This window comes from Lytechinus pictus, chromosome 1, assembly GCF_037042905.1.
Source record: "Lytechinus pictus isolate F3 Inbred chromosome 1, Lp3.0, whole genome shotgun sequence".
Lineage (NCBI taxonomy): Eukaryota > Metazoa > Echinodermata > Echinoidea > Temnopleuroida > Toxopneustidae > Lytechinus > Lytechinus pictus.
In genome coordinates, this window is record NC_087245.1 from 7,892,178 (window position 1) to 7,911,348 (window position 19,171).

At 34.7% G+C, this 19,171-nt stretch overlaps 1 protein-coding gene across 1 annotated transcript in view; it reads left to right on the forward strand.

Annotated features, from left to right (window-relative positions):
• LOC129256797 (ATP-dependent 6-phosphofructokinase, muscle type-like) overlaps positions 1-18,522 on the forward strand; it is a 52,274-nt gene extending 33,752 nt beyond the window's left edge. Inside the window, exons 15-22 of the mRNA XM_054894966.2 lie at positions 2,461-2,548; positions 4,248-4,400; positions 6,091-6,255; positions 6,716-6,777; positions 7,238-7,349; positions 13,164-13,263; positions 13,834-13,939; positions 14,579-18,522. Of these exons, the coding sequence (XP_054750941.2) occupies positions 2,461-2,548; positions 4,248-4,400; positions 6,091-6,255; positions 6,716-6,777; positions 7,238-7,349; positions 13,164-13,263; positions 13,834-13,939; positions 14,579-14,696 (904 nt within the window). The 3' untranslated portion in view covers positions 14,697-18,522. The remainder of the gene's footprint in view (positions 1-2,460; positions 2,549-4,247; positions 4,401-6,090; positions 6,256-6,715; positions 6,778-7,237; positions 7,350-13,163; positions 13,264-13,833; positions 13,940-14,578) is intronic.
• The last annotated feature ends 649 nt before the right edge of the window (positions 18,523-19,171 follow it).

A 19,171-nucleotide genomic window follows, 5' to 3' on the forward strand; every position in this document is an offset into this window, starting at 1 on the left:
AACTAACATGTATATAAGACAATACAATGAACATTATTCCACATTGAAAACAAACTCACTGAAGTATAATCAATTGAGGTCGGTGATTGGGTTCGACAAGGAGGTTCTATACTAGGAACTAACATGTATATAAGACAATACAATGAACATTATTCCACATTGAAAACAAACTCACTGAAGTATAATCAATTGAGGTCAGTGATTGGGTTCGACGAGCGGGTTCTATACTAGGAACTAACATGTATATAAGACAATACAATGAACATTATTCCACATTGAAAACAAACTCACTGAAGTATAATCAATTGAGGTCAGTGATTGGGTTCGACAAGGAGGTTCTATACTAGGAACTAACATGTATAAGACAATACAATGAACATTATTCCACATTGAAAACAAACTCACTGAAGTATAATCAATTGAGGTCGGTGATTGGGTTCGACAAGGAGGTTCTATACTAGGAACTAACATGTATATAAGACAATACAATGAACATTATTCCACATTGAAAACAAACTCACTGAAGTATAATCAATTGAGGTCAGTGATTGGGTTCGACAAGGAGGTTCTATACTAGGAACTAACATGTATATAAGACAATACAATGAACATTATTCCACATTGAAAACAAACTCACTGAAGTATAATCAATTGAGGTCAGTGATTGGGTTCGACGAGCGGGTTCTATACTAGGAACTAACATGTATATAAGACAATACAATGAACATTATTCCACATTGAAAACAAACTCACTGAAGTATAATCAATTGAGGTCAGTGATTGGGTTCGACAAGGAGGTTCTATACTAGGAACTAACATGTATAAGACAATACAATGAACATTATTCCACATTGAAAACAAACTCACTGAAGTATAATCAATTGAGGTCGGTGATTGGGTTCGACAAGGAGGTTCTATACTAGGAACTAACATGTATATAAGACAATACAATGAACATTATTCCACATTGAAAACAAACTCACTGAAGTATAATCAATTGAGGTCAGTGATTGGGTTCGACGAGCGGGTTCTATACTAGGAACTAACATGTATATAAGACAATACAATGAACATTATTCCACATTGAAAACAAACTCACTGAAGTATAATCAATTGAGGTCAGTGATTGGGTTCGACAAGGAGGTTCTATACTAGGAACTAACATGTATAAGACAATACAATGAACATTATTCCACATTGAAAACAAACTCACTGAAGTATAATCAATTGAGGTCGGTGATTGGGTTCGACAAGGAGGTTCTATACTAGGAACTAACATGTATATAAGACAATACAATGAACATTATTCCACATTGAAAACAAACTCACTGAAGTATAATCAATTGAGGTCAGTGATTGGGTTCGACAAGGAGGTTCTATACTAGGAACTAACATGTATATAAGACAATACAATGAACATTATTCCACATTGAAAACAAACTCACTGAAGTATAATCAATTGAGGTCAGTGATTGGGTTCGACGAGCGGGTTCTATACTAGGAACTAACATGTATATAAGACAATACAATGAACATTATTCCACATTGAAAACAAACTCACTGAAGTATAATCAATTGAGGTCAGTGATTGGGTTCAACGAGCGGGTTCTATACTAGGAAGTAACAGACATTACAATGAACATTGCCTGAATACAGGTAGGCAGTTTGGGCATTTCATGATACATGCCTCCAAATCACACTTATTGTGATGTCACTCATATGAGTTTGCTTGACTACATTGTACTCAATAAAATGCATTAATCACAATGTTTCTCTTTCAAAGTGATTAGATACCTCACTACAGTTTTCAGAGAATAATTTTCATGATATTGCATCAATATTTGCTCCACATTTTTCAAAGACTGCTCCACAGAACTCTTTTGTGCAGTAGGTATTTACACAGGACTGTACAGAATTTTGTTAAGAGCCTTTCTTTGCTGCAAAAATATTCCCTGTTTTCCGTGGGGTCTAACTGCAAGTTATTGTTATTCAATGCTTGGGATTTATCCTTGAATTCAATATTTTTTCAATTTCTTAATTCTTACTCATGGCATGTGTTATATTGTATCTTTAAAAAATAATTGATTGACCCTGAAGCCTCTCATGAAAATGAACATTAGTGGCGAATGTACATGTATTATGAAACTCACAAATTCCAGATTGAAAAGAAATCAATGTCAGGTACAAATTTTGATAGTTCAAGACAGAAAAATGTTATGACTAGCTGAACAATGCATCGATGCCGAGTTTCTTAATTTTGGTCAAAATGGGTCTCATTGCAATCTCATTAGTTCAAAAATGTTCTCCTCTGTTCATTAATTGTTTTGTATTTAATGCTACTCTAACTGTAATACTTTCAAAATTCCTATTCTTTGATGTTTAAGAATACTTTGCCTACAGCTATTTATTTGTTATTTTGTGATTAAAATCCAAATCTTTGTTCTTAATCAACAATATTAGGACAACTCCAAAGAAGAACATGGCTGTTGTTGCAGAGAAGATCAAGAAGTATAATATTAATGCTCTTCTGTTGGTTGGTGGCTTTGAGGTAAGATGTACATGTAGCTTTATTGTGAATGGTAGTATGTCCAACAAGTTACATGATATGCTTCCATGATTGTCTAATTGAACATTTCATAACATTGATCAGAATACAAATGACTTGTGCCAGATTATAACTGTATTAGACAAAGTGCGTTGTATTGTTCAGGGAAATCAGGGAAAATTATTTTACTTTTTTTCAGTCAGGGACAAATCTGGGATTTTGATAAAAAATACCTCAAATGAGGGAAAAATCAGGGAATTTCGATCGGCCCAATAGTCGAAAGCACGGTAGTCAGTTATATTTTGTTGCATATCAAAACAACATCCATTGAATGACTGGTTATGGTGCCTGTCTAATAGTACTAATTAGTTTTACATTATTGTTTTTATGCTGAAAGTACATGTACATGTAATTCACTGCAACAACTTAGAAAATATGTGAAACTTTGAACGGGTTTAAATAATTATCAGGGAATTTTTAAACTTCACAGGGAAAAATCAGGGAATTTTGTTTCCTTGAATAGCTGGGAACCCTGATTGTTGTATATATGTATTTCTTTCAAAACAGACGAATGTATCATACAGTGTTCAATGGTAGTATGTCAAAAACGGTACATGATATGCGTCCAAGATTTAAAAATCTGATGACATTGGTCAGAATATGAAATGAATATGCTAAAAGATAATTGTACTTGTGCACTGTATTGTTGTATAAATATATTCTTTTCAAAATAGACAATGTACCAAAGCGATTTGATAACTTTATAAAATGTGAGCTGCATGACTTTAAATGCTATAAAAGCATGTCCCATAATGTAAAGATAATGCCCTGTAAAATGTACATCTTAATAGATGGAGAAATATTAAGAAATGTCCAGAAGGATATTTTTTTTCTCATTTAACTACAATATAATATAAGGGTACCACAGAACAATTTTATGAATTTCATATTTCAATCATAAGACATCTTGATAATGATAATGTTTATTTTGAAGCCCTTGTTCTATCAACTGGTAATTCTATAAAATAACCATTTGTACGACTGACTTCCATTCATCTCCATTCTTTCTTCAATTCATGACCTGCTCAAGCCGTCATAATTTGAGAGCATTCAACCTTTCATATGAAGTAGAAAAACTGTGACAGATCTTTTATATAGAGGTTCAGAAATATAAAGAATTGCTCCTATCTGAATGTAATTATCTGCCATCAGTGTTAAGCCCAGCGCACACTATGCGACCCGATGCGACACAATCTTTTTATAAATCGCATTTTGCAGTAAATATGAAAGTTCCAAGAAGTAAGAATATTTAATTCTAAGATTGGCATAATGTTAGGAATAATAAAATTATAATTTTGCTTTGTGGCAAGCCCTGTGGTCTGGGTTAAGTCCAAATCGGCTTCAAGTCGCAACCGATGATGACGTCATTACGATTTGGTCTTGAATTTACTTTTATTCCTATAGGGAGGCCCGAACTAGACTGAATTTCAATTTCAGTAGTACCACCACTATTCTGAACTCTGATCGCTAAGGTTTTATGGGTTTAAATGTCCATATCAAATGTTATTACAATTTTTTTGAAATTCTGATTGTAACGAATCCCATAGTGTACGCCAGGCTTTAGAACTTAAAGAATAATTTTTTCAAGTTTCCACAAGTCACCCATACCCTCTTTGTAAATCCTTATGATTCTGATTCATAGGCTTACAACAGTGCTATCCAGTTATTAGCTGCTCGGAAGGAATATCCAGAGCTATGCATCCCTGTGGTTGTGATACCAGCAACGGTCAGTAACAACGTACCAGGGACGGACTTCAGTCTTGGATGTGATACTGCCCTCAATGCCATCGCTGATGTAAGTTTGTATCACTTCCTTATTTCTTCCTCAGTAGTGATGGTGCTTTCTGATTTTGTTTATGCTTGAGGAAAATGATTTGTTGATGGTGGTATATTTATTTTTTATACAACTCCCAAGAATGTTCTGTAATCTGATTGGTTGAAATCGGATCACATGATATTCAGCGAATCGCACTATTGCATCCAAAATGCACTATCCTGCACTCTGACGTCATACCAAAAGTACTATCCTGCACTCTGACGTCAGAGTGCAGGATAGTGCGAGGTCTGGAATTATCTAGAATTTAGATCAAATACAGCATTCGGGGCAACTCAGTAACATGGGGGAGGAGGGGGGTGTATAAAACAAACAATGCACACATTCTTGCGCATAGAGGACCTAAATAATGAACTCTGTGCTCGACTCGCCGAATGGATATACCGCACACGGTCCTGCGGACCTCGGTGCGGTATGTCCATTGGCTCTTCTCGCACATCGTTCATTATTTGGCCCTGCATGCACGCGCTTACGTGCATTATTTGTATACTGTTATGTGCATATCCAAAGTAAGCATGCAAATAAGGATTGCAAACTTTGAAAATTTCAAAAGACCATTAGTTCAACAAAGAAAAAAAAAACAGTATTTCATGTAAACTGTATATACAGATTATTGGTTTTTTTTTATCTGTGTATACAGATTGTTATCTATGCAGATTATGAGATAATAATAATCTCTAGGGGTATATCTGGTTTATCTACTAATCTATATATGAACCACAACTGTAACCAAATGGCCCCCTCTTGACACCATCCATTGAACATAATGTAATACTGATACATATATCTGCGTTAGTCCAATTCTTTACAAAACCCTTCTCATCATGCCTTGGTTTAGTGACCGCAAGTACTTCTTCAGGTACGTTGATACCATTTACTCATTGGTTGAGAGAATTCTTGGGAAAATACTACTTCTCCAGAAATTTCTTTTATGTCAAATGCAGTGCCACTCACACCCCTGCATTGTCATCTTCCTGAAGATGAGAAGAACGCACTTGTTGAAACATTATGTTTGGAGGGTCCTTTACAGGACCAACGGATGCGCATTAAATATTACATGGTTCCATTCCACTTAATAAGCTTTCCAGTGTCGGCTCAATCTAAAGGTCTTGAACTTGAAGAACCCTTGCAATCATCAATGTACATTGGTTTAAGAATTATTTTCTCATGGCTAAACTCTGAAAGGAGACTGATCCCCAGATTGCATTCTTGTGTCAACCTTTTGGGAAAGTACTTGCACCTAGTACCTGCCACAACTTGTACAATTATAACTGTGGAATTTAGGCATAACGTTTGGAACCCTTCAATTATGTATGCAGTGATCCCTGCCTGCATCAGTTAATCTTTATATTAATACAGATTATAACTAGTTTATCAGATAAGAATTTTTCTACTAATCTGTGTATACAGATCACAATAATCTGTTACCGTGATTAAAGTTATTTAGAAGAAACCCATAATCCATATATTCAGGTTATTATCTGTATTACAGATTAGTAGAAAATTATAATATAGGTTAGATAAAATACCGTAATCCAAACTGTTTATTTAAAAAGTCGTAATAAAGATCATAAACAAATAAGGAAAAAAATAAAAAGTAGCACGCATGCTCATCTTGTCTATTTTATTGTACCTTCTCTATCCTTCCCAGATTTGCGATCGTATCAAGCAATCTGCCAGTGGCTCAAAGAGGCGTGTCTTCATCGTAGAGACCATGGGTGGTTACTGTGGTTACCTAGCAACCATGAGCGGCTTAGCAGGAGGAGCTGATGCAGCTTACATATATGAAGAACCTTTCTCTATAAAGGATCTGGAGGTATGTACTTCTTACTATTACAGTCCAGACACAGTATATAAGTTTAAATGTTATGATGTCCACTTATTGGTTAGTGAATATAATGCTCTATCAATGATTTCTTCTAAAGTTTTTCTCTCCAGACTGAAATATATAGTCTAATTAAATGTAAAATGCATCTATTGAATAGGTTCATAAAACTCATATGGATTGCAAACCCTCAAATTTGTTGTCAATATATCTGCATGTTTAAAAGATTTGATTACAGTTATTCTAAAAAAAAAAAAACAACCTTGTAACCATCAGAATCTAGTCCAATCCATTGAATATAGTATATGGTATAGAACCCTTTTCTGAAGTCACAAATAGCATCACAATAATGTTGACATTCCTTCTTCTAAAAATAGATCTCTTATTTGTTGATTTTGAATAGGTTTTCCTAATTCATTGTGTAATATGTTTATGATTGAATGACTTTCAGCTTGATGTAACTCACTTGGCAGCCAAGATAGCTGATGGTGTTCAGAGAGGACTTATTCTCAGGTAGTGTATATTAAACTCCATGTACAGTATTAAAGGGAAAATCACCATTGAATATTTGTTTCTTTTTTCTAGTTTATATTAAAATTTGTAAAACTCTGAAATGATCATGATTTGAGTATGTTATGATATGAATTAAGGTTTTTCATCATGTTCTACCAAAATATGGTATTATAAACAATGAAATGCACGGAAAGGAAATTGAAGTCACACTATGATTCTCTATTTATCTGATATTTCAAGTTCCATCACTGGACACCATAAAAGTCCTGAATAAGATTCATGTCATTTCCATCAGAATTTGTTCTTTTCATAGAGAATTATTTTGTACCGTAGGGAGTACTTTTAGCTCCAACTGGTGAATTCTTCAGATGTCATCGTAGATTGCAGTATAATACTGATCATGAGAGAATAGTATTGTGTTAATGTTGTTCTACGTTGCCCCATGTTCATTATATACCAGGAATGAGAATGCAAGCAGTAATTTCACCACCGAGTTCCTCCAGCGTTTATACTCTGAGGAAGGCAAGCATCTCTTTACTACAAGGATGAATGTACTCGGTCACATGCAACAGGTATACAACATACACTCATTGAAAAATAGTCTCGGTGGAAAGATTACTGAATATATGAAAATTAAGAAAACTGTCTTTTTCACAATCATTAATTTTTTTCCTGTTTTGGTAAGCTTTTACTTGCGAGTCTGCAAGCTTCATTGTATTTGCTGATGCAGTATGACAAAGCTTGAGAATGGATCATAACATTATCTTGTCTTATGTCTCTGTTCATAGCGGGGTTCCATTCCGCTCCAACTTGTCAGTTATGACTGAATAAAGAATTAACATATCTTGTCAATATTTTACATCTAGGAAAATCAGATTTTTTTTTCATTTTCCAAGAAGAAAAAATCTGTTCTCCAGGAATAGAATATCTGTAATGACAATGAGAGCATTACAATTTGGGTTGTAATGGCTTGTTAATGTCTCCAAGGGGACCAGTCATGCTGATATTATTCAATAAAAATCATGAACTTGTGATGGCATATTGGCTTTGACATTAATAATGATATTATGCAATAATTATATCGCATTTAATATAATGTTTCTAAGGGCTGCATACTATTACCATGGCTTTAGCATGGTCACCTTGATTAGGCATTCTATTAGCTAATGCCCACTAATAAATTATTGCTGCTTGTTTGTTCTTAATATTAGGCCTTTTAAAAAGCCTCATTAAATATTTCAAGAAGCAGAATAACCATTATTGCACACATTTCTTTGTTAAAGTTCTATAAGTTTAGCCATGTGTACTTCTCTGAGAGATAATTTTATAAGACAATGTCTTTTTTTAGTCAAGCTTAGACAACTTTTGTCTTTTTATCACTACATTAGTGCCCTTTGGTAAGGCATTGATTTTCATTACCAGGTCCCTCAGAGAGTACCTAAAGCCTTTAGTCCTCTGGTTGGTAACTAAAAAGCATTCATGCTTTCCAATTTGTCGAGTGAAACCCATCGGTTATCAAATCATAATAGGGTGAAGGATATTTCATTTTCCAAAAAGCGTATCACCTTTTGTTTATTATTTTTAATCCCATTCTTTTCTTTACCTGTTTTCAATTAATCTTAACATGTTTCATTCTTACATCTGTGTGTAATAATATAACACAGAGTAATAATTGTAAGAAGCAATGTTTGCTTGCCAGCATATGTACCAAAGAATAGATGTAGTATTTAAACCATTCTTTTTGTATGTTGGATTTCAGCGTATTTATGAATTCTATCCCAAATTAAATTTGTTTTGACTAATTCTGGTGATTTACTTGTTTCAGTATTTTGATATTCTAATTAACATATAAACAATCCTTGTTACATATAACTATTATTTACATCATGCACAGCACTGCCGAAATGGGTTTTTTTACTACCAAATCTTTTTGACTTATCTGTAATAGTCTGCAGTTAATGAATGACAGGCATGTCTTCTGCTTCAAATGATTATTTCTTCATTGTCACTCCAGCAATAAAAAAATTATCTTCAATATAATACTCTTTGTAAAATGCATTATTTCTATAGTGCATTCTTTTCAAATCTGATTATAATGGGTGTGCATTTTGCAAGATGATTCATTTGTGCTATATGTGTTTGTGTTTATTTTTTTATTTTATTTTTTTTGAAATTTGTTTGAAAGGTTATAAATCGTCGCATTTCGTTATCTGTTTGATTCTGCTTGTATGTCTGTGTTCGTTTTGATCTGTGTTTTTCAAATTTTGAAACATATCTAAGAAACATTTTATTTTGACTTGGTAAACAATGAAGTGTTGCCCTTCACAAGTTATTGATAAAGCTGAGAAAAAAAATATGATTGCTGTCAAAGAAGTTTTTAAAAGAAATCCTCTGAGACATTGTAAGAGTAGGAGCATGATAATGATGTTTGTCTTTGGAGCTGCTTTATATATATATACCAATCCTTTTGCAGGCTAGATCTTATTGTATTCATTCAGGGTCAATCTCAGAGCAAAAACACAAAAGTCAATCAAAAATCATATTGCTTTCCATTTCAAGTAAACATTTGCTTGGATGGAACTTAAGTACATGATTCCTCTGTTTTATATATGGATCATGTCATTTGAGTCAATAACTACCCATGAACAGAGAACCAGAATTATCAAATCATTCAAAGAATTTGCAGAGTACAATTAAGATTGCTGTGTGTGACAAAATAATAGTTATATGTGATAAGAACTGTTTATGTCATTGAAGCTTAAGGCCCGGTCACATATACATGTAGGCGACGCACGAGGGGCGCATGGCCCACGTGTTGAAATTTGGCAGTTTTGGTCAATGCGTTGTTACTCGCTAGATCTGCGCCATTGTTCGTTAAGCGTTCGACGAGCGCGTTTTACCAACGTTATGTATTCGACGCTGTTCGCCTGTGCGTCGTGATTTTTTGAGCATGCTCAAAAATATGCACAGAGCTCGACGCATGACTCTATACGCCATGAAGTCGCCAAACATTCGCAAAGCGCGCTAGACCAACGCTAGACGTACGCTGAGCCTACGTTGAGTATCCGTCGCAAGTTTGGCGGCTGATTTCGAACGAACGACTGGCGCACACATAACGTGCTTTCCAACGAACATGCAACGAATATGAACGAGCTAAACGAGTGCTGAACGAGTGCTGAACGTCTCTCTAACGCACACAACGTTTATCTTGCGTGTTCCTAACCTATACCCGGCGTGTGCCTAGCGTGTAGTCATAGGGCATATAAGTGGATCCGGCACCAACTCCTCATCACTTTTTCTCCAGCCCTCGAAAGAATCACCTCGGAAGATGGATGATCCTGACACTCAATTGAAATATAAAATTACAGTTCTCCAACATCAGCATAACCTAATGGCACTGACTATTTACCAACTAAAAGTCTCCAGAAGGACGAAATCGATCGATTTAAGGTGAAATAAACATTTTACTATGTTCAATAACCAACGCTTTTTCTTTTGACATAATTATTTGTAATATTAAAATCGAATACAAAGCACATTGTTGAACAAGAGGTTGATAACAATCATTTACCAAGACCTTTATTACCACTTGTTTTCAATCTACACTGTCCACGTGAGAAATGGGCAGACACAAAGCGTATTATTTCAATTAAACATATGAAATAACCAATGTTCTATTCGTAATACTTGTAACAATTTTATTTTTTAACTTGACAAACGGATGAATGCAAAACACATTATGATTACGTTAAAACAATCCAATAACTAACCTTTTCTCTATCAACAATCGCTTTTCAACAATGAAATGGAATAATACAAAACGTTTTGTGTAAAAGCAATCATTTATCACTACTTTTTTAAAACTTGTTTTCAATCTTTATACAACTACATTGTCTATGTGAGAAATAGGCAAAAACGAAATGCTGTGTTTCACATAAATATTAAATATCCAACTTCATAATTGTACAACAGTCCTTGTGCATCTTTCTATAGCATCCCTCCCAATCTTGATCAAGACTGATTCTCACCGGCACCAGACATAGTAGGAGTATTCAAATCACTGGGTGTCATCTGGCCCGAGGTCGAAGATGCCATCTGACCTGAGGTTCTTTTTAGTTTTGCAGCCACAGTCACGTGACTCGAATTTTTCGGTCGCGGGCTGCGCGTTGAACTCGCAGTGCATGCGCTAGCCTTTCGTTCAACACGCTCGCAATACGGGATGCATTCGTTGGGAGGTTTTGCATATGCGCTCCGTGCACAGTCAAAATGCGCCCAGTATACGCGCAGCGCGTTAGCAATATGTTATGTATTCGATGCAAGTGCGCGAGACTTGACACAATTTCTGACAGGAGTTGAGCGCACAACGACGCACTGGCCCTATTTTCCAATTTTCAATGCGCGGGTCGTGCGTCGGGCTATATGTGACCGGGCCTTTAGGAGGGGGGTTTGTAATAAATAAAATCATAACCGTGCCCATTAGAGGATGAATTCAATACAAAAGGGGTAAAATATTTATTTTCAATACTGGTTGTGTATTACAAATTTAGGTGGCTGTGGTAAGTCTAATGTAATTTAAAACAGGTTTGCTCATGAGAATACAAACACTTTTGCATTATTATTATTTATTATTTTCATGATTGCATATATCAGATTATGAAATATGTTTTGTATAAGTATGCTTGTAGTATAGATCTAATGATTAATCCTTTGTTGTTTCTCCTACTAATTGCGTAAAGCTGTTGCTTGATTTGGTTGTTTGGAAATAGATATGGGAATAAATAATGAGTAAGTATAATTGCATAAAAGCAGGTAGTGCAATGATATTACTCCAGCTGTAGCAAAATGAATGAATTATCTTCTAGCTGCTCAGTAACTTCACCTGGGTAGAGAGTGTCAAGTTTAGTTTCTTGCTAAAGTACATGATCAGAAACACTGCAGGATATGAGTGGTATAAGAACTTTGTTGTCTACATTCAAAAGATAACATTAAATGAATGAGATACCCTCAGAGTTGGTGTCATTGTATGGGGGAGTAGGACAAGTTGTATCAATTAGATCATTTTCTCAAGCTGTAGCAAGCTGATACCCTTCTGTCAGTACTGGGTATCCATCTAGGTGAACAGTAAGTATTGAGTAGTGTCTTGCCAAAGAACATCAGTGCTACTTCAGGACCTGGAGAGTATATCCTATAAAAAAAGAATTGTGATTTCCACTGACAAGTTGTTATAAGCTATTGTCTGATATCCTTTCATCTGATTGGCTCGGATGAAAATCACTATTCCTTCATGAAACATACCTCTTCAGTTGTGAACTCCCTTTCTGATTCATATTCTACAGCAGGGGTTCTCAAACTACAGCCCGCGGGCCGGATCCGGCCCGCGGAGCTTCTCTATCCGGCCCGCAAGACTCTGCTGTGTTTTTAAAATCACTTTTAGGTCACAAATATGAAACATATAGCTCAATATGATTACATTGTGTATCCAGGAAACCGTAATAAAAGTAATGGCAGTCAAATAAATTTGACTTTCAAGCAAAGTTTAGTGGAGTTTTTTCTGTCTGTTCTACTTTCTTATTATATGACCAGCGCGGCGCTACATTGAAAAAGTAATTTGACATCAAACGTTAATAACACATGCGCACACATTCTAACACGCGAGAAATTCGGTTAAAACATAAACTTAATTGCCACTTCAGTTCTGCGGATTTTCTCAGGGGTACATTGGTCATCATTAATTGTTAGCCAGGTCAAGATGGCATCAAATTCTGCAAAGAAAAGAAAGGTAGATGCTGAAAATCGTGTTTTCCATGAAGAATGGACAGACAAGTATGCATTAATTTTGCCGCAATTGAGCACAAGGCCAATGTGATGGCCAATCTACTTTGACCACAAAAAATATTGATAGGCCTACTACAAAACATCTGTCTCTTCAATTTCAGCTACCGAATTCCTTTTAACAAAGTACTACCATTTTGTTGTCATTACTATTGACTCTCGCTGTATTTTGAAATCTTTTCTAATTTTGCCTGTGTTACATACGAAACTGTTAAGAATTTGTTGGATGAAATTCTCCCAAAATAAGGGCCAGATTGCACCGAAGAGCATCTAGGACCCTGGCCGCAAGGGTCTTCGTGCACATTTTTTCTAGGTATATCCACTTCACCCTGGCCCTTTCAGGTTTATTTCGAGTCTCATCTGGCCCTTCAAAGAAAAAGTTTGAGAACCCCTTTTCTACAGAATACAGGTGTTTGTTATTTTATTCATGGGTTGAAACCTCTATGAATTTACCCCTGTTCATTTTTTTACTCAGGCTTTTTACCAACGTTTCTCCAAGATTTGTCTGGTTTTGTTAAAAGCAAAATTTTTTTATTTGTCTGTTTAACCATCAGGGTGGTAGTCCAACAGTGTTTGATCGTAATATGAGTACAAAGCTTGGTGTTAAAGCATCAAACTTCCTTCAAGAAAAGATCAAGGAATGCTCCAAAGATGGTAAGAAAATTAGGAACTTTTCCTTCTTTTTTATATATCTAGTTTCTGATAAAGTGGCTTTCTTGTACTTGCAGAGTTTATGTGGAACATAATAATAACTAGTTGAATGCAATGAAATCATTGCTGTTTCAAGGGCATTTATAGTAATAATATTTCACTTTTATGTAGCGCTAAAACCATCAGATTGACGTCTGTAAAGCGCTTATTAGGTATATTATTTATAAAATTAAATCAAAATGAATTCTAACATACATATAGCAAGAAGAGATTTTCATGTTTGTTCAAAATAATAGATACATTGTTTTGGCCTCATTACATGGAAATATTACAACTAAAAATGTGGAATCTGTACTTCTCATGTCAATGTGTCCCACTCGTCTAATTTGTATTTCTTTTCTATCACCTTTCTATTTCTCTTTTAAATTATATTTCTCTCTCTCTTCTCTTTCTATTGATTTTTTTTTTTCTCTTTTTAATTCAATTTTTTGTTATCACTTTCTCTATCTCTTTCTTCATCTCATTCTCATTCATCTTAATCCTTGTTTTTCTTTTGCTCATTAATGTGTATAGGCAAGGTGTTCACAGATTGTGATAGTACAGTATGTCTATTAGGCATCTCACAGCGAGTGGTTGGGTTCACACCAGTCAAGGAATTGGAGAAATACACAGATTTTGAGTAAGTATGAGCTTACACTCTGAAATGGTCTTTCTTACTGTCTAATAAAATATTAAATGAAATAGAGAGGATTAGTTCCAAAACTGTGTTGCCAAACTAAAACTGATGTTTGTGTCTTTTTTATCTTTCCCTTGTGGCAGAAGTGAGGGTTCCATGACATCTGCTTTGGCAACAATTGTTCTGCTAAAAATTCTGTACTCTATTACTAACTTCAACCCTGGATTTAACTCTATACTCTTTCCTAATCCTACATGTAACTCTAAGCCTAACATAAAACCCTATTGCAATCCTAACCCTACACCTTAGACAAAATAAAGCCTGGAGCAATTGTTGCCGAATCAAATGCCTTGTCACCATGCACGCCAAAACGAGACATACAGGTTGGTGCCACTTTACTGGTTTGGGCGATCAGAATCTTGATATAATTTTTCATTTTTTAAGCTGCTATCATAATTTTGAAAGTATATGATCTTATTTTATAGCATTTAGACATAGGGGTTATCGGGTTTTAGTATAAATTATTGGATATGAACTTGAGGTCACAAAACTAAGGTTAAGAGTTATTTCAGGTCAACAAACCAAGCATATCATAAAATAATAGAATTCTAATGATTATCATCAATATCATCTTGTTCACAGGCATCGGATCCCCAAAAATCAATGGTGGATGAAATTGCGCCCTCTTCTGAGGATTCTTGCCAAGCATGTAGAGATCTATGAATCTGAGACAGAGGGTGTGGAAAAACCAGTAGACTAGAATCATCTGCTATGTCAGATAAGCTCCAACTCACCACATTACTTGTTCAATGTGTTCCATGCCAAGCCACTGTTGTGCTATCTTGATAATCAACATATTCTTGAAATTTCTTCCTGCGAATCATCAATTAAACCTTAGAATCATAATGGAGATAGATAAGTGGCATACTCTGTGTGTTTGATTTCTTCATGTTTGAAGACCTGCCAATCCCTTGAATTTCAAAACATGTATTCTTATTAGCTTACCATTGTATTTACTGGGGGAAAATAAGAGAAAGCACATGCATGTGGAATTTGGGAGGGGTTGAGTCACCTTATGAGGAAATAGTGGTGCCTATACATCCTAGTGTTTTAAGTTCATAGAAAACAAGTATACAGTAAATACAACAAGATCATACTGGCTGGCTGGTCTGCAAACTGCATAATTCCATGAAAGACGATTTTTGGGCCCTTTAACACAAAAGCATACAGAGTATACAATTGTTTGCAATAGTCTATATGGCAAACTTTGTATGAAATATTACAATTGATATATATTTCATGTCCCATGGGTTTGTGTGTGTGTGCTATTTTTCGCATTGTATGAACTGCCATTCATGTACCTGATGATTATTTTCAAGAAAGCTCCTTCCTCTTAAACATAGGTTTGTAATTAGTTGTTACAGAAGTTACTAAGATGAAAATATATAAATATGATATTTATAAGAAAAATCCGCAAGCATCATTATTAAGTACCCAGATTTAGGAAGGGACCCAAACTTTGGTTCATTTTCAGATAAGTTCTCAGATTGGCATCATTTTTTGTCTCGCCTGCATAGCAGAGCGAGACTATAGGCGCCGCTTTTCTGACGGCGGCGTCGTCAACATTGAAATCTTAACCAAGGTTAAGTTTTTGAAATGTCATCATAACTTAGAAAGTCTATGGACCTAGTTCATGAAACTTGGACCTAAGTGTAATCAAGTATTACTGAACATCCTTACTGAGTTTCAGGTCACATGACCAAGGTCAAAGGTCATTTAGGGTCAATGAACTTAGACCATGTTGGGGGAATCAATATCAAAATCTTAACCAAGGTTAAGTTTTTGAAATGTTGGCATAACTTCAAAATTATATGGACCTAGTTCATAAAACTCAGACATAAGGGTAATAGTGTATCACTGAAGATTCTGCGTGAGTTTCAGGTCACATGATTAAGGTCAAAGGTCACTTAGGGTCAACGAACTTTGGCTATGTTGGGGTTATTTTGGGAATTGTCATAACTTTAAAAGTTTATGGATCTTGGTCATGAAGCTTGGACATAAGAGCAACCATGTATCCCTGAATATCATGTGCGAGTTTCAGGTCACATGACCAAGGTCAAAGGTCACTTAGGGTCGACAAACTTTGTCCATGTTGGGGTTATTTGAGGAATTGTCATCATAACTTCGAAATCTTATGAATCTAATTTATGAAACTTGGACAAAAGAGCAATCAAGTACCCTTGAACATCCTGTGCGAGTTTCAGGTCACATGACCAAGGTCAAAGGTCATTTAGGGTCAACAAACTTTGGTAATATCGGGGGTAATTGTGGAACTGTCATCATAACTTTAGAAGTTTATGGATCTAGTTGAAGAAACTTGGACATAAGAGCAGCAATGTATCCCTGAATACCCTGTGCCCATTTCAGGAACATGGCCAAGATCAAAGGTCATTTAAAGGTCAATGAACTCTGGCCGTGTTGGGAGTATGTTTTGAATTAGCATCATAACTTAGAAAGTTTATGGATCTAGCTCATGAAACATTGACATAAGGGTAATCAAGTATGAATGATTGTTTTGTGCATGTCTTAGGTCACATGATCAAAGGTCATTTTGGTTCAAAGGACATAATATTTTATTATCATATCAGTGTTATCTTCTGTGAATAATTATTCATTAGCTGTTTTCAAAGGCAGCTTTGCTGCTATATCGAATTGCGTAATGCAGGCAAGATTGCCAGAGGCGTTCCACTTGTTTTTTTGTTAGCATGCTGATTAGATGAATATTTGGAGAATTCGTAGCTTCCATTAATAGTAAGCTATACTATATATTATATAGTTGTATTTTAATGCACGTTGTTCTCCATACCATATGTAAGTTACAAAATAGATCAATTATGAAAAAGTGATAGTTAATAGGTAGTTGAATTTCAATAGGTCTTGATCTGCCTCTGTGCTGTAGCTAACAAACAGTTGTTGGAATGAGACTTATGTACATATAAAGTACTCCTAACATTCATGTTAAGCCACTATCAGTATTGAACTGGTTTTATGACTTCCGGTTGTATAATGAAACAGTGTATATGAAAACTGCTTTGCGATACATAATGCCTAATAGCAACTTTTTTCACACAGAGGCAAGTACTGTTCAGTTGTGAAATACAGAGTAATTAGCAGATTAGCACAGTGATAAGTGTTAACTTATATTTCTGTAGAACTATAAGAATAAAACTATACTATTAAGTATATTCATGTGTAGGCCCCGTAATACAGATTATTCACATGAATGAATGAATTTATTTATTATCCAATGCAATGATATTAACCATTTTACAAGTTTACAGCCAATTAGTTATGAATACATAGAAAAGTAAGGATAATAGAAACCAGAAAATACATAGATTAGCTGATATTAATGAAAAGAAACTACCACCGTTATAGCAGAAAGATGTCAGTATTTTGATGTTTATATCATCTAAAATTGACATTTTATCAGAATATATTATGTTATTACCTGCATTTTTTTATTAAAGTACTAAGAGCTTTTGAAATGATGTACTGATATTAAGACTTTAATTTATGAGGTGCATTGCTGCAGTGTAATCAATCTTATAAATCAATTGTGACTATTTATTTCTGTCTAATCTGAGTTCATACTGTGACTGAAATATCATCCTAAGCCATTTATGTAGATTCAGTGTAGATATGATGGGAGAAGCAGTATATGAATTGACAAATATTGGAACAGCATACAGAATATTAGTGTTGCTTTTCCATGTATCGTTGTAGTTGGTTGACTAATATTTTTGTAGTCATGCAGCTTGTAAACAGCTGTAACAATCTATTATGTCCATTTATATCCATATCCATATCTGAGAGTGAAGAAAGGTCTTTTCTTGAATTTCTTTTTTTTATGAATTACTTTATTGTATGCAATGAAAATTCAAGAGTACCTCATTTTTATACAGGGATAATTTTCCTGTAAAGGCATGATTGTATTTCTACACCAAGTTTGTTTTGTTATGTACCAGTTTCGTGTATGCCTGCAGTTATGCTTTGCAGCATGCCTCTAATAAATAAATAGCACTTCATTTGATTGGGAGTTAGAGGAGTTCTAAATATTATTTTATATAATGTTGAATGGTAATAGATTGAAACTTTGATGTGATTTTATAGACTGTAGAATGAAGATACCTTATTTTTATGTAATAGAAGATATAAAAGAAAATCATATGATGGTTATAAAGGTTTTATTTATTATATCGTGTTTGTGTGCATGTGATGCTTCATAGGTCTATTCAGAATGCATAAATTTGTACCAAATATGGCAGATTTTTTAAAAAGGATTGTTTCAATATTTGTTGAAAATAGTACTGCAGTGGTGTAGTCTTTGAGATTGTCAGGTTTAGTCAAAATCATGTTCTTTCCCAAATGATGCACAGTAATGTGATTTCAATATATTTGTTGGCATTGTGTTTATATCATCAGACATCTCAATGGTGTGTGAATTAGTAGCTATATTGTGCTTGAAATTTGTGTAGAGATGTACATATATGATATGTGCACATTATAGGCTAGAAATAGCTATGAAAAAAATAATAGAATTTTGTCTGTTGTGCTAGTCCTCTTGAAATCTAAAATTTAATTCTATATCTATTTATACTAGTGAAAACTTAATACATATGAAATTAAACCCTCGTACACTTTCCCCACCTAGTACCAGATCATGAAAAATATCTGAATGGTATAATACATTATGTTAAATATTTATCATCGTGAAGTAAATCCTGTGCAGTAAAGAACTGTTGCTGCGATAGATGAGTCCCTTTAATTATGCTAGAGTAGTGTTTGGAAAGACTTCAAGCAAAGTGGTTCCTTCTATGCAGCGATCACAATTTCAATTAAGTTTGCCTCTGCATGCCCTGAAATTGCTGTCTTCGGATATACTAGAAATTATTACAACTCTTAATGTGAGATGCACAGGTTGTAAGAAAATGTAAAACGCATTTACTGCATTGTAGTTTGACTTGTTAGGTGGTCTGTCTATGACAGATCACCTCTTAATTTCGTCAGAATTTTCTTTATTATTCATTTATTTATTCTTAACCCCTATGTTTGTCGCCAACTTTTCTCCGAATTGGCTGAATCAATTTGGCTGATTTTTCTGTCATATATAGTCTATCATAGAGACGGCATACTAAGCTTTTCAAGGTTATCTGATCATGATGACGTCATCTA